The following is a 19,806-nucleotide window of genomic DNA, read 5'->3' as shown; positions in this document are numbered from 1 at the left end:
GTGTTCTAGTTAGAAAAGGATGCTGGATTTTATCAAATGTTTTTTCTGCATGTATTGAGAGAATCATATGGTCTTTATTTTTGCCTCTGTTAATATGGTGGATAATGTTTATGGACTTGTGTATGTTAAACCAGCCTTGCATCCCTGAGATGAAACCTATTTGATAACGATGTATGACTTTTTGGATGATAAGCTGTAATCTATTGGCTAGAATTTTGTTGAGAATTTTTGCATTTATATTCATGAGTGAAATTGGTCGAAAAAAATTTTTAGTTGGGTCTTTTTCTGGTTTTGGTATCAGGTGATGTTTGTGTCATAGAACATGTTGGGGAAGATTCCTTCCTCCTCAATTTATATCTGCAGTACAGGAATAAACTCTTCCTTGAAGGTTTGATAGAATTCTGGTATCAAGCCATCTGGACCAGGGCATTTTTTTTTTTTTGGAAGTTTTTTAATAGTTTCTTTAATAGTTTCTCCCTGCTAGGAATAGTCCAGTGTATTTAATCACACCTGTTGTTCTGGGAAAAGGTGTCCGCCATTTCTGACATTTCGAAATGTGTCTGTTTCCCCAAGAGGGATCCTTTCCCCTTAATTTTCTATCAGGCTGTCTAGCCCCCTGCAGCTCCGAACAGCACCCCTTTCTGGTCACCAAATTCTGCTCAGGAATCCACACTTCACCGAAATTTCCATCAAATACCTACGTTTCCCCACAAACTGGGAACTGCAGTCCTCTGTGGGAGAGGGGCTGGCTGCCAGGTGCCAACAGCTGCTGGGGAAATTTCTGTAGCAGAATTCGTGGCTTTGGATTACACCTCAAATACAGCAATTCACCAATTCGCTGCACACCTCTAGCTGCCTATCCACATCAACACTCCACGCAGGGAAAAGATCCCCAGCCCCCTCACTCTCACCTGATGATTTGGGAGAGATGGGCTAAACATCTGTCCCATCTGCCATCATGCTCCACCTCCCTCTTGTCCATTTTTTAAACTGGATATTTTGTTGTTGATATGTTTGAGTTCCTTATATTTTAGATACTGACTCCTTATCAGATGTATAGTTTGCAAATATATTCTCCAATTCTGTAGGTTGTCTTTTTTGTTCTGTTGATTGTTTCCTTTGCTGTGTGGAAGCCTTTTAGTTTTATGTAATCCCTTTGTCTAGATTTGCTTTTGTTGTCAGTGCTTTTGAAATTTTATCCAAGCAATCCTTGTCTAGGTCAACATCAAGGAAAATTTCCCCTCTGTTTTCTTCTAATTGTTTCAATGTTTAAAATATTACATTTAAAGTTTTAATTTTTGTGTAAGGTGAGAGTTAAGAGTCTAGTGTCATTGTTCTGCATGTGGGTATCCAGTTTTGTCAGCACCATTAATTGGAAAGACTGTCCTTTCCCCATTGTATTTGGCACTTTTGTTAAAAATAAGTTGGCTGTAGATATATGGGTTTATTTCTGGGTATTCTATTGGTCTATGTGTCTGTGTTTATGCTAGTACTGTGATGTTTTCATTACCATAGCATTGAGCTATGTTATGAAGTTTGGTAGCATAATACCACCATTATTCCTTTTGCTTAAGATTGCTTTGGCTTTTTTGAGACCCCAACATGCATTTTATAATTTTTCTTTTGTATTTCTGTGAAGAGTATCATCTTTATTTTGATATGGATTGCATTCAATCTGTAGATTGCTTTAGGTAGTATGCCACTGTAGCAACATTAGTTATTCTCATCCATGAATAGGGACTTTAATAACATTTATTTGTGTTTTCTACAATTTTTTAAATGTTTCATAATTTTCATGGTAGAAATTTTTCATCTCCTTGGATAAAATTTCTTCCTAAATATTTTATTTTTGGTACTCATTGTAGATGTGATTGTTTTCTTGATTTCTTCTTCAGACAATTTGCTATTACCAAAACACTACTGTTTTTTTGTGTATTGATTTTATGTCCTACAACTTCACTGATTTTATTAGTTCTAGCAGGGTTTTTTTTTGGTGGAATCTTTAGGGTTTTTTAAAAATTAAATCATAGCTGTGTATATTAATGCAATCATGGGGTACAATGTGCTGGTTTTATATACAATTTGAAATATTTTCATCAAACTGTTTAACATAGCCTTCATGGCATTTTCTTAGTTATTGTGTTAAGATAGTTACATTCTACACCTAGTAAATTTCACATGTACCCTTATAAGATGCACCATAGGTGTGGTTCCACCAATTACCCTCCATCCTTCTAGCCTCCCACCTCCTTTCCCTTCCCTCTCCCCTTTCCCCTTCTTCTTGGGCTATAATTGGGATATAGCTTTTACAAGAAAGCTATAAATTGGTTTCATAGTAGGGCTGAGTACATTGGATACTTTTTCTTCCATTCTTGAGATACTTTGCTAAGAAGAATATGTTCCAGCTCCATCCATGTTAGGGTTCTTTATATATAAAGTTATGTTGTCTGCAATCAGTGCCAATTTAACTTCCTCTTTCCCAATTTACATGCTCTTTATTTTGTTCTCTTGCTCTGGCCAGGACTTCTAGTACTATGTTGTCTAAAACTGTCAAATGGGCATCTTTGTCTTGTTCCAGTTCTTATAGAGAAAGTTGTCAGCTTTTCTTTACTCAGTATGATGTTGGGTATGAGTTTGTTATATATAGCCTTTGTTATGTTGAGGTATGTTTCTTTCTATAGCTAATTTTGATGAGAGTTTTTTTTAAATCATGAATGGATATTGAGTTTTATGAGATTGCTTTTTGTGTGCCTATTGTGATGATCACATGGTTTTTGCCATTCATTTTGTGATGTATCCCATTTATTTATTTGTGTATGTTGAACCATCTTTGCATCCCTGGAATTAACCCCCACTGGATCATGCTTAATTATCTTTTTAATATGTTGTTGGATTCAGTTTGCTAGTACTTTATTGAGGATTTTGCATCTATGTTCACTGGGGATATTGTTCTGTAGTTTATTTTTTCTGTTGCATCCTTGTCTAGTTTTGGTAGTAGGGTATTGCTGATCTCATATGATGTGTTTGAAAGAAATTTCTTCCTCTTTTTGAGACAGAGCCTCAAGCTGTCGCCCTGGGTAGTGTGCTGTGGCATCACAGCTCACAGCAACCTCCAACTCCTGGGCTCAAGTGATTCTCCTGCCTCCGCCTCCCAAGTAGCTGGGACTACAGGTGCCTGCCACAATGTCCAGCCATTTTTTGGTTGCAGTCCTCATTGTTGTTTGGTGGGCCTAGGCTGGATTCGAACCTGCTAGCTCAGGTGTATGTGGCTGGCACCTTAGCTGCTTGAGCCACAGGTGCCAAGCCATTTCTTCCCTTTCTATTTTTGCAAAAATTTGAGAAGGATTAGTATTTATTGCTTTTTTTTTCAATACTTGGCAGAATTCAACAATGAAGTTATTTGTCATGGCTTTTCTATGATGGGAGATTTTTAATTACTAATTTGAATCTATTACTCATCATTATTATGTTCAGATTTTCCATTTCTTCCTGATTCAATCTCAGTAAGTGATATGTGTCCAGGACTTTGTGCATTTCTTTTAGATTTGACAATTTGATGGGTCACAGTGGTTCATAAGAGTGTCTAATGATTTTTTGTTTTGGTGTGGTGTCAGTGGTAATGACTCTTTTTTTATCTCTGATTTTTAAAATTTCTTTGAGTCTTCTCTCTTTTATCTCAGTTGTTTAGCTAAAGGTCTTTCAATAATGCTTAATGTTTTACGATCCCAAGTCTGTTTTATTGGTCTTTTTTTCCTAGTCTCTATTTAAATTACTTTGGCTCTAATCTTTATTATTTCTTTCCTTTTGTCTTTTACATTTTTTCTTGTTTTTTAGTTGATTAAGTTGCAAGGAGAGGTTGTTTATTTGACAACTTTCTATTTTTCAATGTTGGCATTAATTATTCTTTCTCTCTTTCTTTTTCTTTCTTCCTTCCTTTTTTTTTTTTTTTTTTTGAGACAGAGTCTCACTATGTTGCCCTGGGTAGAGTGCTGTGGAGTCACAGCTCACAGCAACCTTAAACTCTTGGGCTTAAGCGATTCTCTTGCCTCAGCCTCCCAAGCAGCTGAGACTACAGGTAACTTCCACAATGCCTGGCTATTATTTTTGTTGCAGTTGTCATTGTTTTTGCTGGCCTGGACCGGGTTCAAACCCGCCAGCCTTGGTATATGTGGCAGGCACCCTACCCACTGAGCAATAACTTTCCCTCTTAGTATTGTTTTCCTATATCTCACAAGTTTTGGTATGTTGTATTTCCTTTGTCATTTACTTGAAGAGATTCTTAAATGTCCTTTCCCCTTTTCATTGACTCATTGTATGTTTAGGAGCATTTTAAAAAAACTTTCCATCCATTTCTATAGTTTCCTAAGTTCTTTTTGTTATTGCTTTCTAGTTTTCTATTGTGACCAGAAAAAAAATACTTGATTTGATTTCACTTCATAAAAACTTTTTGAGGGCTGTTGGGGGGTTTTTTGTGGGCTGTTGTATGATACTGCTAGAAGTATGTGTCATGTGCTGCTGAGCAGAGTGTCTATTCTCCAGGTTTGGCTGGAATGTTGTATGGATGTCTATTAAATCTATTTGTTTAAGTGTAGTTCAACTCCACTCTTTGTTGATTATTTTATCCGTACAATTGGTCCATTGCTGAAGGGGGGTGTTAAATTTCTACTGTTACTGTGTCAGAATCGATATCTATAACTCTCTTTAGAAGTATTAATGTTTGCTTTATATATGCTCTGATGTTGGGTGCATACAATTGTTACATCCTCTTGATAAACTGACCCCTTTATCATTATATAGTGACCTCCTTTGTCTTTTTTAGAGCTTTTGATTTAAAGTCTAGTTTATGTGATATTAGTTCAGTCAGTCCCACAATATCCATGTGAGATTGGTTCCAGAACCCCTTACAGATATAAGTTCATGCATGTTCATGTCCCACAGGTCAGCTCTGTGAAATCTGCATATAAAGGAGGTTGCTGTTACTACCCCTGGGTTTCCCATCCTGTGAATCCTATATTTCTATACGTATTTGATTGCAGATTTGGAACATGCATATAGAGAGGGCTGACTCTATTTTGGGAATAAAAATCATGTTTAAGTGGACCCACATTGTTCAAACCTCTGTTGTGTTGCCATTCTTGCTCTCTTGGTTTTCATTTTCACAGAATAACTTTTTCTTTCCCAACACTTTCAGTCTATGAAAGTCCTGACAGATGAAGTTTGTTTTTTGCATGCATCATACTCATATAGTTATATTTGTTTTTTAAAATTCATTGTGTCACTCTGTCTTTTAATTGGAAAATTTAATCCACGTGTGTTTGAGGTATTTATTGATATGTAAGCTCTTACTATTGCCATTTTGTTAGTTGTTTTTTGGTTCTTTTTACAGTTTCTTTTTCACTCCTTCTCTTGCTATCTTTTTTTGTGGTTAGGTGATTTGTTCCTGTAGTGTGTTTTGAAACCTTGCTTTTTATTTTTGGAATATCTAATAGGTACTATTTTGTGGTTATCATGAGGCCCACGAAAACACTTTTTTATAACACCTTGTTTTAAGAAATTATTTAGGCCGATAGTAACTTTGATGCTAAACATAGGAAGAGAAACTAAAATAAAAACTAAAAGAGCTGTACACTTTAACTCCATCACCCTCCACATTAGGAATTTTTGAAGTCCCACCCCATTTTACATTTATATATTGTCTATGTCTTGACAAAAATAGTATAGTTGTTGTTGTTATTTTAGAGGTGGGACTCTCACTCTGTCACTCAGGCTGGCATGCAGCAGCAGGATCATTGCTCACTGCAGCCTTGAACTCTTGGACTTAAAAAATCCTTGTGCCTCAGCTTCTCAAGTTGCTGAAATTATAGGTGTGAGCCACTGTGCCCAGATCAGTTCTTATTATTTTTTAAAATAATTTTGTCTTAAGATATAAGTGGTTTACACAGTGTTTATGGTATTAGAGTATTTTGAGTTTGTCTATCTAACTACTGTTATTAGTGAGTTTTATTTCTTTAGGTATTTTTTTCTTGTTAGCAGTGCTTTCTTTCAGTTTCAAGAACTCTCTTTCGCATTTCCTCTAAGACAAATCTGATGGTGGTAAATTCTCTTTGTTTGTCTGGAAAAGTCTTTGTCTTTCTTTCTTTCTTTTTTTTTTTTAGGATAGCTTTGCTGGGAATAGTATTCCTTGTTACCCTTTTTTTCTTTGGTACTGAGAAAGTAGCATCTCACTCCTCTTTGTCTTGTTAGGTTTTTTCTGACCAGCCTCTTGCCAGGTGAATTGGAACTACCAAGTGCTCCTTACTTCCTTTGTCTGGTTTCTTTCAGAATCTTTTCTTTGTCTTTGACCTTTAAATGCTTGATTCTCTTGGGGTAGACTTATTTGGGGTGGACCTGGTTGGTGATCTTTGACTTTGCTGTAACTGGATATTTGTATAGCTTTGAAACATTTTCTGATATTATCTCTGAGTAAGTTTTCCATTGATTTTTCATTCTCAAATCCTTCTTGAACTGCAATAAGGTAAATATTGGCTCTTTTGATGCTATCCCACAGATGCTCAATCTTTCTTCATTCTTTTTCAGAGAAATTCTCTGACTACATATTTTCAAGTAGCCTGTATTCAGGTCAAATATTTTGTCCTATTTTATCAATTCCACTGTTGATAGTATCTATTGCATTTTTCTTTTGGTGCATTGTGTTTTTAACCCCAGGATTTCTCTTTGATTTTTAAAAGTTATTTCAATCTATCTATAATGTTTATCTGATAAATTAAAAATTATCTGTATTTCCTGAATTTTATTGGGTTTCCTTAAAGTAGCTACTTTTATTTCTCTGTCTGAGAGATCACACATCTCCACCAATTCAGGCTTGGTCTCTGGCACCTTATTTGTCCATTAGTAAGGTTATGCTTCCCCGAATGCTCTTGTGAAGATTCAGTGCTATCTGAGCATTAAAAGATTAGGTATTATTTTACTCATCACAGTCTTTCTTTCTTTGTTCTCATCTTACAGAGATTCTAAGTGGGCTGATTTCTGCTGCTGTTTTAGTCCTGGATAATGCCTTATTCCCATGTTCCCCATGAGTTTGCAGTTAGTGTGTTGCCACTTTTTCAGCACTAGATGGCACCATAATTCCTGCCTGGGGCTGGGAAGGTTCTAGATGCTCAATTCATAATTACTAGCAATAGGTTATGTTCTGGGGGCATTGCCTGAAATCAGGCCTCACCGTGGCAGGCCTGGTTCCAGGTCAATTCTTGTGTCTGCTTCTCTCTCTTTCCCTGAAGTACACACTGGTTCTGTCTGTGCTGTGCTGCCTGAAGGTTGGGGGTAGGGTTAGAGAAGGCTAAGACCAGCACAGCAGAGGGGTACACCTCAGCCTCACTCTACTGTGGACTGCCTGCCACTGAGTTTCAAGGCTGTGGGAGACAGCCAGCAGTGATGCAGATCAGAGGACAATACCATCCCACCAGGGCCACAGGTCTCTACCTGGTGTTAATCCAGGTCCAGTGACTGGAGATCCTCATCTAGTTCTTCCTGGTGCTGGGTTTCATCATGGAAGTCTTAGCACTGAACTTTAAGGCATAGTTCTGCACTTACCTCCCTCTCCTTCCTCCCAGTGGGTGGAGTCACTCTCTGTGTTGCTCTGGCCATAGATGGGCAGTCTTTTGGCACCAAGGCTAATGTTCAGCTCGGTTGTACCTGAAGCCTGTGACTGCAGGGATCAGCGTGGCCAAGGATGTGCCCAGTTCATGGTGCTGTGGCCTAGCTACCTGCCTGCTAAGATTCTCTCATGGTCTGAGACTACTGTAATGGCCAGCAGTATGCAGGCCAGAGCAGAAGACTATCCTGGTGGAGCCACAGGTTTCTACCTGGTACCAGAGCAAGTCCAGATTCTCCATTTGCAGGCTCTGACTTGGGGTCAGGGGCCACAGGCCCTGCCTGATGCTGTTTTCACTGTGGTGGGTCACATGAAAGTCCTAAAGACTTTCCATATTGCCCAAGTGGGCTTCATCTGTTTCTGTGCTGTGTATGTTCAGAGTTGGGCAGGGTATGAAGCAGGCAATGTCATTCTGTTCTGCCATGCAGCCCTCACTTAGGTCTTGTGAAGGTACTTTTATGTATGGATAATTATTCAAATTAATGTTTATGTGGGCAATAAAGAATGAAGTGTTCTATTTAACCACCTTGCTCTGCCCCTCCTTGATTCTCCTACATTCTAAAAAGACCTATTCCTAAACTCTGACCCCTCTTGCTAGCGTCCATATCCTCAAATTCAAACTCCTAACGAATTAGGTTTTACACATGTACGTATTTCCTACTGCATCTTTTATTCATCAACCCATTGGAAAATCTTTCATCCCAGTGATACTGTTTTGAAGGCGATAGATGACTTACATATTATTTAATATTAAATCCAATGAATGATTTCCAGGCCTTATTGTGTTTAACTTCATAGTAGCACTTAATACTCTTAGAAATGTCTTCCGTTAGGATACACTCAATTGCCACATCAATGAAGTGATAATCTCCTGGTTTTCCTTCTGTCTCTGGGTATTTATTCTCCATCTTCTTCTCTTTTTTTATTCAAAATGACAATACATTTATTAATCCCTGTGATAAACATATTATAACCAGAATATCCACTTTATTGATCAGAAAAAATTTCATTAAGAGGCTTAGCACAGTTTTTCACATGCTCACATGTTATCACCTGGGCACATTTGAAATGCTGGCAGGTAGGCAGGCCACATGGGACCTACTGACTACAGTTTTCATCACTGTCATAGAGGATTTAGGCAGAGGATTACCAGGCAGAAGTGCATGGAAAAACTGCATGGGGAATAGTAAACATTTAGTTACATAGGGAGTGGAAAGAAAGGAGATCAAGAGGCCAAGAAGTTAATCACAGGAGGTCTTTTCCCACATTCAAGCTAAGTATTTATTAGGTTTTATCCTGAAAACAACAGGGAGCCATTGAGGGTTATAGAGCGGGGGGAGGGGTGGGTCATTGTCACTTTGGTGGCTAGTACCAGGGAAGGGAAGATTGCTCTTCCCTTGGTCAAACTGTAAGCCCTCACTGCCTCTGTCTCTGAGGCTCAAGGTTCCCACACAGTAGCCTCTGTTCTTAGCTATCACTCATGGAGGAAGAGGGCAGTGTCCAAAAATTGGGGCTCAGAGGGAGACGTGGTCCCTGCTACCCTCTGTCCCTAGCTCACCAGCTCCGGGCTGAATGTGAAGCCATCATCATCCTCATCTTCAACCAACTCTGAGTGGTTCCCTCCCCCTGTCTCAGGCAGCAGGTGGTGCCTATAACTGGCATAGTACTGGTGACAGAAGTGGCATTTGGCAGCAAGTGCAATGAGGAGAGAGAGGACCACAACCCCCAGCACAACCCCTACCAGCACCAGCCATGCCCCGGCCCCAGGGGCTATGGCTGATGCCGTGGGGAGTTCTGAGGGCCCCACAATGGTTTGGTTTGTCCCATTCATAGAGGGGCCTGACAACACTGGTGAACCTTGACCTTGGCTAGAAAGAGCCTGGGCTCCAAGGAGACCCCCCTAGATACCAGGCAGCCCCAAAGTACCAGTCCTGGAGGAGCAGCAGCTAGGGCTGGTGAGTGTCTGCAGGAGGAGCACTGGACTCCAGGGAGTCCCTGGAGGCAGAGTAGCCAAGCTGATTAAAACTCCTTCAAGAGCTCCCCTATTCTCCATCTTCTTTATCCTATAGAAGTTGGTTTAGCATTTATTAAATTCCAGGTTTTTTAAAGATAAAGTGTTTTAGCTTCATGTTTTTCTGTCTGGAAATGTCCTTACATTATTATTATTCTGTTCTTTTTTTTGGTAAATGTCTTTTTCAGGTTAGAATTATATTGGCTTTATTTAATGTTTTGTGAAATGTTTGTCTTCTCTGCCTTTTCTGAAAGAGTCATACTCAACCTCTCCATTTTTAATTTAGTTCTTTTAACTTTAGGTGAGTTATTTACAGTGTATGCCACATTTGTCCAATTCAAGAACTAGCCAGAGTTTGAAAGTTTTCACATAAAGAACTTATGGCTTTCCTCTCTGGCTCTCTCTTTATCACCCCTCTTTTCAGCTTCTGTGTATCTTGTACACTTTTGAGATCCTCACTCCTTGAGGATTCCTCCTGTCCTGTACTCTACCCTTCTTTCTAAATTTTAGGTGTCAAACTTTGATCTCTGTTTTCTCAGCTTGAGAAGGCACCATTTTGCTTGCCTCTCACTAACCTGCATAGTGGTGGGAAAGTGTTCTCACCCAGAAATCCAGGGTGATTATAGGGCCAACTTTACCTTTAGTAAAGTGTCATAATCCTGGATTGCTTCTTGTGCAATGATGAAACACTGTTACCATATAGGTATTTTTCCTATTTCTATTTGTTTAATTGTGAGGGTAAATCCAGAGCACTTACTGTGTCATAGCCTAAAGCAGAAGGCCCTATGAGCCAGAAGAAGTGGCTTGTCACAAGTGAACGTCATCTGCAAGCCCATTTTAGGGCTGAACATTCAAGTTTCCTGTCATGCTCAGGTTATGTTCTGAATTCACTGAGGCAGGAAAAAAATAACAGGAATGGCTGTGTTACTAGGAAGAGGGTCAGGAGGGGCTGATACTTCAGCTTCTCTTTCATTTGTCCACATGGATATGATAGTTTATGCACTTGACCTTTGGATTTTGTGAAATTAGTACTACATTATGTGTTTGGAGAGGCCATGCAGAAAACCAGAACACATCCAAACAAATCTGAATTTAAAATTTGTCTCTGCTACCTAGTAAAAGTGTGGCCTTTTTTAGGATCCCAGACTATTGTGACTGCACTCATTATTTTGATAACAGTAACAAACTCTCTCTCTATCGAGCATTTAACATGTAATAATCTTTGTGGAAAACAATTATTTCCTTTAGTATCTCATCTTACATTGTAAAAAACTAATGCAAACATATTGTTTATATTTTACTACTGGGGAAAGGAGGCACTGAAATGTGAAATAATTTAACCATGGTCACAGAGCTTTATTTGGTGATAAGAAAGATTTAGAATCAAATCTAAAACTAAATTGCAACTCATTGTGTCACTTTTTATCTCTGATTTTCAGAAAAACCTACTTGAAATAGAAAATGGTCTCTCTTTTCCATAAGAATATGTGAACATTCAATAGAAGGAACATTGCAGGATGGGATACTTATCAGTTTCTCATCTTTGTGGGAAACTGAACATTTTTCAGAAGAAGGCCACTTAGCTACTGAGTTTTAGTAAAGCCTCATACTTGGTTCTAAAGGGAATGAGCTGGATTTTCAGTGACATTGGCAATGTTGGACAATACTATAATTTACTTGTCAAGAGCAATGTGCTCCTGTGATCTTCCTTGCTTTTCTGCAAAGTACATGCTGGTGTCACACTCCAAACCATTGAGGATGGCCTTGCAGTCAGTGAACAATGCCCTGAACTGGGTGTTATATGATTTAATACTCATTTGGGCTTGGTCATCTGTGACACAGAGCAAATATATTGTCCTTTTTGTGCCTCAATCACCTTTTAAAAACAAAAGCATTTGATAAAGGATTTCTAATGTTTTTTTTTCAAGTTCAATGACCACCTTTATAATCTGGTTCATCTATTTGTTTTTTTATTTTTTTAATCAGGGCACAAACATATTAATACATCTGTCTTCCATCCTGCATGATGAGAAAGAGTTTCCTAACCCAGACCAGTTTGACCCTGGCCATTTTCTGGATGAAAGTGGCAACTTTAAGAAGAGTGACTACTTCATACCTTTTTCAGCAGGCAAGAAAGCTTTCTTTTTATTTGCACATCCAGAAATGAATGAGATGAGAAAGGGCTTTTCCTGGAGGCTCTCCTGGGATGGACACACTGACACTTGTATGAGGGCAGAGGCACCACTTCCGAAGTCCAGGTTGCTTCTCACTGATTCTGCTTCCTGACCCCCATTGGGATTCTTAGGAGCTCCCCTTAGAAGTATAGATCTAGTGAGGCTTTTGTTATCTACCCTGAGAGTCCAGTAAACTCCATAAACCTCTCTTAGTACTTTACACATAGCAATGCCAAGCTGAGATCCAGGGACCCAAATGTGAACAAGAAACAGTTCTTCCTTGTAAGAGAGGAGGACAAATGAGACTGCAGTGTGGCTAATATGATGCTCAGGGCTTCTGCCTGAAGCCAGAGACTGGAGCTCCTGACTGGTCTATTGGGATGTGGAGGAGGGGCGTAGAGAAGTTGGAAGGTAAGGAAAATTTTTCTTTCAGGAAGTGATAGATGAGTATCTTCCCTAAGGGTTCTAGAAACAAAGAAGTCTCACACTCAAAAAGGTTAATCGAAATGGCTTTAATGAAGAGAATGTTCTTGGAGTTGTGGATGGGTTAAAGGAAGTAACAAAATTGGGTAGAATCTCAGGACTCACATCAACGGGGAGATATTAACGTCCTACATCAGAGTGGACAAGGGTAGGAGAGTGTCATTGGATTCTGAACAGACTTTTATCCAAAAGAGAGCAGATACATAAGAAGCATCCCCAGAGAGAGGAACACAGCTCTGCTGAGTAGCAGGGGGTGCTGAGGGAATAGACACTCTGATAGTCTCAACCTATAATCCTCTGAATTCACCCAGAACCCAGAAGGGAACTAATTTCTGGTTAAATGCAGTTCATATAAGTCAGTTTCTTGGGAACATATTGACATGAAAGAGAAGTAAATATGGAATGGACCTGGAAAGTGGAAGAAATGGAGAATTTTCAGCATATTCTAAGGAAGAAGCAAGAGGAAGATTAGAGGATGAAGGATCTTTCCTACAGAATCACCTGAAGCAGAGACAGAAATACAAGGTTTGCTCCTTATTTTTTAAGAAAATCAATATGGAGCAACCCTTGGTAATGTGGTCCCAAGATTAGGAACCATGCCCTGGGATAACCTGAGCATGAGCCACTGCTCCTCTGCTCTTTTAATTTTTTTTTTTTTCTGTATTTTGGAGTCTCCTCTGTCATCACAAGCCTGACTCGCATTTGTATTCATTTCTCATGGCTTGTGTTCCCGCCCTCTGTGGTCTTGACGCTGTGGGCATTACTATGGATACTTCAAAATCTAAGAGCTTCCCTTAAGAGTTTGTATTTCTGTCTGTCAGACATATGAATAATTTAAATTTCTTGTGAAATGTACAGTAGTAGGAACGTTAATGAGTGTTTTAGAAAACCAGTAAGAGAGTGAATTGCATACCATGACCACCTCAAAGATGTTGGCATAGAAGAGGAGTCTGAACTGAATGTGGAAGGATATGCAGGCTATTGGCAGGCAGAGGAGAGGGAAAGACCATTCCAGGTAAAAGAATACCTGGAGTCAGTGATAAAACTCAAAATTGCCAATTTGTTTGGGGAGTGGTGAACATTAGTAATGGCTGGGATATGGGGAACTGGGTGGAAGGAATTGTGAGAAATGAGGCTCTAAGAATTGCTTATGGTCAGTTCATTGACAATTCTTTGTTATACCTGGCCATGTTAAGCACTTGAAAGTTTTTAAAGCAGGTGTGTGACAAAATTAATATTATCCTTTAGAATCCACATAAGGAGAAGTAAGTCTATCATTGAGTCTAAGTCAGAAGTAGGTGGAAAAGTAGATATAGTGTTGTATACCATGCTAGTAGATATAATGTCGTATACATGCTACATGAGTGTGTGTGTGTATGTCTGAGTGTGTGTGTGTAGAAAGATGTCAATGGCAAGCCTCAGCAAAGCATTTCTAGTATGTATATAAAAGATTTTTTAACATAGTATCCACACAGAAATATGTGCTGAGGAAATGAAGGAATCCTAGTTAGGGTGTTAATAGAAGAAGCTGTAGGCTAATTAGTCATTATTTAATATATTTCTTCATTCCACATTTATTTAAGCCTCCCTGTATGGTAAAGCAAAAGTAGTATTAAATGAATAATTAATTCATGTATTATTTTTAGGAAAAAGAATTTGTGCTGGAGAGAGTCTGGCCCGCATGGAGCTGTTTTTAATCCTGACCAGCATTTTACAGAATTTTACCTTGAAACCTCTGGTTGATCCAAAGGACATTGATGTCACCCCAATTTCCAATGGGTTAAACTCTATACCCCCCTTCTATGAGCTCTGTTTCATTCCTGTTTGAAGAAAGTGCAGGCTACCAGACTTCAGTGCAAGACCATCCACCCGCATATGAACAAATCTGTTGTTTTCTGACCTGTGTATCAGCCATTAGCTACCCTTTTCTTAACAGAAGGAATGTTATCTGTGAGCATTTCCTCTTCTAATATTTGCCATCCTTCAAGATCTGTTTCAGATTTTCCTGCATGATAGAATGTTCACTGTTTTGTAATTCAATCTACATTATAAACTACATCCTATTTGCAGTGTATGCCAAATGGAAAGCACACTACCCATGTTATATTTTGCTTTCCTACAAATTGAATCAGAAAATTTCCTGAGATTTAAAAAAATTGAAAATAAAACAAATAGGCGGCACCCAAAGCTCAGTCAGCAGGGCGCCAGCTACATACACCTAGAGTGATGGGTTCAAACCCAGCCTGGGTCTGCTAAGCAACAATGACAACTGCAACCAAAAAATAGCTGGGTATTGTGGTGGGTGTCTGTAGTCCCAGCTGCTTGGGAGGCTGAGGCAAGAGAATTGCTTAAGCCCAAGAGTTGGAGGTTGCCGTGAGCTGGATGCCACCGCGCTCTACCTGGGTAGACAGCTTAAGACTCTGTCTCAAAAAAAAAAAAAAAGAAAAGAAGGAAAATACAATAAACAAAATTCACTCATCTCTTAGTCTTATCTAACTCTCCAGGGAAATGGTCTCTTGACAGTTTGGCATGTATATTTTCTGTGTTTTCCAATGGTTATTAAAGTGTAATTATGGATGTATATGTCTGTGGTAGGTATGTTTATGTATGGATGTGTATGTTCATACATGCAGGGAGAACAAAAGGGAAGATCATTCTAGCAGTGGGAATAACATGGGAGAAAATTTGAATTAGCCAGTCTGTCCAGGGATGTCCTTCCTTTCCCCCTCAGTGGTTAAATACACAAAAACATAGACACACACCCAAATACAGACACAGACATACTAAGGCAAAGAAGAGGGAAATATGTATATATGGTTACATTTGAACACATGAAACAAAGTCCCTCATATACAAGGGAACTTCATTGTCTAACATGTTGTTCACACCTGCACTCCCAGCACTTTTGGAGGCTGAGGGCAGATTTCTTGAGGCCAGGTGTTCAACACCAACCTGTGCAATATAGTAAGACCTGGTCTTTTAAAAAATTAAAAAACAAAAAACAAAACCCCCCAAACTATCTGGGCATAGTGGCATATACCCATATTCCTAATTTCTTGGGAGGCTGAGGTAGGAGGATTGCTTGAGGCCAGGTGGGAAGTTAAAGGTTGCAGATTTCCATGCACTGACCTTAGTTTTTCTGCAAATCATTGAGACAGTGAGGGATGAAGGGCCTGGCAGGACTACATCTGAGTCTGAGGATCCTCACAGAGACCTTCCTTCTTCGGGACTTATACCTGGACTCTGGACCTTCCAGAGACTGATTCTAAGAACAGCAAAGATTAAAAGTGAGATTCTGGGGAAAGCAGGATTCACTCTTTTTTAAATTTCAGATTAATATGAGGGTACATATGATTAAGTTACATTGTTTGTGTTTGTTAGGTAAGATCCACATTGTAGTTGAGTCTTTCCCCCACGAGTCATGCCACACACCCCTATACTGCACCCATTAAGGTGGGCGCTTACTGAGCCCCATTTCCGCTTCTCCCTCTCCTCTTCTTAATTTAATTGTGTGCTCAATACTAATTTGAAACTAGTAGATAAATAACTACAGATCCACATGAGAAAGCTTCTCTTTTATAATTTTAGGAATAGCCATTTTGGATTCATGGGAAACTTGAGATTGGGAAATGAACGTGAAGGACAGCCTACATTCAAGGTGATTGTCTGAGGAGAGGAACCCTCCTGTGTAGGAGGAAGCCATACTCTGTGCATAGAGATCAGGGAACAAATTCTCCTTGCCAAATGTTTCATCAGGGTCACCATATAGAAATGCATGCTTAATCATACTTGGGAGGTTCTCTGTCTCAAGTCTACAAGCTCTTCTCTGCAGATGGTGAGGTTTCTTTTAGACTCATGGCTAAATGATCATGGACTTTTGTTTCCAGGATCAGAATCTGCCTCTGAGAAGAAGAAATGGCTCTTTCCAACATTTCTTGTAGATTTTTGATTCCCTTTATATAGGTTCCAGGTCTTTATTTTTATACCTCTTGAAGTCATTTAAGAACTTCTCACCTTTTGCTGCAAGTCATGATTTGCCTTAACAGGTAATAATCTAAGACAATCATTTATTTGTATTGATAAAGGGAAGTGATTTCATTTCCTTTCTCATTAATATTCATTCGTGTATACCAATTAAAAGACAGAAACTGTCAGAATAAATCAAAAGATCAGACTCAACTAAATCTATGTTGTTTACAAGAAATCCACTTAAGGATTAACAAAATGTGGCATATGTATATTATGTGCCATATAAAAGAATGAATTAATGCTTTTGCAGCAATTTGGAAGAAACTGGAGATCATTATTCTAAGTGAAGTATTTCAAGAATGGGAAAACAAACACCACCTTTACTCTCTAACAAATTGAAACTAACTAAGGGGGACACATCCACTGTCAGAAACTAGGGAATGAAGAACCAATTATACACAAAGCAAGAAAAAAACAAAATGATAAAAGTCAAGCCCTACTATGAAACTAAGTTAGGGTTTTCATATGAAAGCTATAACCCAGTTACAACCTAAGACTAGGGGGAAGGGGGAAAAGCAGAGGAGGGAGGGGGGAGGTGGGTAGAAGGAAGGTGATTGGTGGGATTACACCAGCGGTGCATCTTACAAGGGTATATGTGAAACTTGGTAAACGGTCTGTGAAGCTAGTGAATGATGCCCCATGATTATATCAATGTACACAGCTATGATTTAATAAAAAAAAAATGATAAAAGTCAGAGCAGAAATCCATGCATTGGAAAAGTAGGAATCTGTGAGAAACCAATGAATCCCAAAGCTGATTCTTCAAAAATAAAATTAGTAAACTTCTGTTTAGTTTGAATTTTTATTGTTTGGGGTTCATTGAAGGTACAAAGAATTAGGTTACACTGATTGTGGTTGTTAGGTAAAGTCCCTCTTGTAATTGTGTCCCACCCCCAAGAAGTGTACAACTTCTATAAAAAGAGAGAATGCACATTTTATTAATGTCAGAATTAAAAGAGGGGCCAGGAGCAGTGGCTCATGCCTGTTAACAAATCACTCTGGGAAATCACTCAAATATTCCTTTGAGCTCAGGAGTTCAAGACTAGTCTGGGAAGGTGAGAAACCATCTCTACTAAAAATACAAAAAAAAAAAAAAAACAAAAAAAAACATAGTTGAGTGTGGTGGCACATGTGTGTAGTCCCAGCTTTTCACGGGGCTGAGGCAGGAGGATTGCTTGAGCCTAGGAACAGTGTGAGTTAGGCTCAGGCCATGGCATTCTAGTCTAGGTGACAAAGCAAAATTCTATCTCAAGAAGAAAAAAAATGGAGAATTAAAAGAGGGCCATCACTACTGACTGTTACTGTGAACACTAGAACGATAATAAAGTAATATTATACACAAATCTATGTGCATAAATATAATAATAGATGAAGTGGGTCCATCTTTAAAGACAGAATCCACAAAAACTCACACAAGAAGAAATAGATAATATGAATAGACATTTATCTGTTAATTTAACTCAATAAATAGTTAATACCTCCAAAAAAGAATCACCAAACCCATATAGGTTCACTGGTAAGTTCCACCAAACACTTGGATGGGATGAAATTATACCAATTCTCTAAAATCTCTTTGGAAAGGGAGTAACTGTGGGAATTCTTCCCAACTGAGTCTATGAGGCCAGCATTACACTAAACCCAGAACCAGAGAAGGAAATTATGAAAAAGAAAAACTAGAGACCAATATATCTAATGAAAAAAGGTATATATATCCTTAACCAAGTATTAGAAAATTGTATTCGCCAGTATATAAAATGAATTACACACCACTACCATGTGGAATTTATCCAGGTATTCAAGACTGGTTAAATATTTAAGAATCAACAAATGTACTCCATCACTTCAATTTGCTAAGGAAGAGAAACTACATGATGATATTCATTCAGATGGAAATACATTTGACAACCTTCAATGCAACTTGATGATAACACTGTCAGCAAACTAGGAATTGCAGGGAACATTCTCAATTTGATAAAGAACATCTACCACTACCTTACAGTTAACATCATTGGTGTAAAAAAACCTTGAAACTGTTGGGCTAATTACAAGAACTAGGCAAGATGTTTCATCTCACTACTCTTAGTTGTCAATATTCTTGAAATCTTAAGTAATGTAATAACAAGAAAAGGAAATAAAAGATATATTGATTGTCAAAAAATGGACCTGTTGTTGTTCACATATCACATGATTGTCTACGTAGAAAACTCCCTGGAATCAAAGAACCTCTAGGAACCCAGAAAACAAAGAAAACCAGAACAGCAAAATGCTACTGGAACATATAAGCAATTATAGTAAAGTTGCATAAGACGTGGCTAATATATAGTAGTTAATTTCTTTCTACATAACTAGCAATAAACAATTTTTATTTTAAATTAGAATTTAAAATTAATTCACATCATCATTTATATTATACCAAAAGTTGTGAAATCCTTAGACATCTGTGAGAACACATGTACAGGTAATTTGTGGAAAACCAGAAGCCTCTGAGAAAGAATCCAAAGAAGTTTTTTAAGTAGATGCTGAGGTATTCCATATTCATAAATAGGAGACATACTATTGTTGTCCGTCTTCTTAATTTAATCTGTAATCCCAACTAAAATTCAAACAAATTCTCCTTTATTTAACAACAATCTGATCATAAAATTTATAAGGAGAGGCCAAAAACTTAGAATAATATTGAAAGAAAAGAACACAGTGAGAAGACTAACCCTACCTTACCTGATTTCAAGACTCCTTACAAAGCTAAAGTAATCGGGTGGCGCCTGTGGCTCAGTGAGTAGGGCGCCGGCCCCATATACCAAGGGTGGTGGGTTCAAACCTGGCCCCCTGAACTGCAACCAAAAAATAGCCGGGCATTGTGGCAGGCGCCTGTAATCCCAGCTGCTTGGGAGGCTGAGGCAGGAGAATCGTGGAAGCCCAAGAGCTAGAGGTTGCTGTGAGTCCTGTGACATCATGGCACTCTACCGAAAGCGGTAAAGTGAGACTCTGTCTCTACAAAAAAAAAAAAAAGCTAAAGTAATCAAGTCAGTGTGATACTGGTAAAATAATAGATAAATAAATGGAATAGAAGAGAAAACCTGAAAGATATACCCACAGTATTAGAAATATATTAAATAGCTCACAGAATACAAATCCACACAAAAAGTCAACTATCTTTGAATAAGATGCAAAGGTATTTCAAATGAATACCATTTAGAAATGGTAGTATGTTCAAGAAATGTTGGAGCATTCATGTAAACAAAAAGAAGAATCTAGATGTAAACCTTAATGAGTCAAGAAAAAACCTAAAAATAGTTCATAGAACTAAATGTACAATGTAAAACTATAAATCTCTGAGGAGATAAGATTAGAGAAAATCTAAATGGCCTTGGACTGGCAATATTTTCTTCAAAACAAAATAACAACAACAACAAAGGCACCATCCAAGAAAGAAAGAATCAATAATGTAGACTTCCTTA

At 38.4% G+C, this 19,806-nt stretch overlaps 2 protein-coding genes across 4 annotated transcripts in view; one reads left to right on the top strand and one right to left on the bottom strand.

Annotated features, from left to right (window-relative positions):
- LOC128580644 (cytochrome P450 2C3-like) overlaps positions 1-18,506 on the top strand; it is an 81,127-nt gene extending 62,621 nt beyond the window's left edge. For 2 of the 3 annotated variants that reach the window (XM_053582774.1, XM_053582772.1), the window contains 2 exons: positions 11,649-11,790; positions 13,966-18,506. In XM_053582774.1, the coding sequence (XP_053438749.1) occupies positions 11,649-11,790; positions 13,966-14,147 (324 nt within the window). In that variant the 3' untranslated portion in view covers positions 14,148-18,506. The remainder of the gene's footprint in view (positions 1-11,648; positions 11,791-13,965) is intronic. The other variant, XM_053582775.1, reaches the window with a different exon arrangement.
- LOC128580650 (type III endosome membrane protein TEMP-like) lies at positions 6,608-11,638 on the bottom strand. The gene has a single exon (XM_053582780.1). It carries the CDS (start codon positions 9,480-9,482, stop codon positions 9,201-9,203), a length of 282 nt encoding a protein of 93 aa, XP_053438755.1. The 5' UTR covers positions 9,483-11,638; the 3' UTR covers positions 6,608-9,200.
- Positions 18,507-19,806: the final 1,300 nt, after the last annotated feature.

This window comes from Nycticebus coucang, chromosome 3 (genome assembly GCF_027406575.1).
Source record: "Nycticebus coucang isolate mNycCou1 chromosome 3, mNycCou1.pri, whole genome shotgun sequence".
Lineage (NCBI taxonomy): Eukaryota > Metazoa > Chordata > Mammalia > Primates > Lorisidae > Nycticebus > Nycticebus coucang.
Note: the sequence above shows the minus strand (reverse complement) of the source record. Positions and strands in the feature narration are given on the sequence as shown.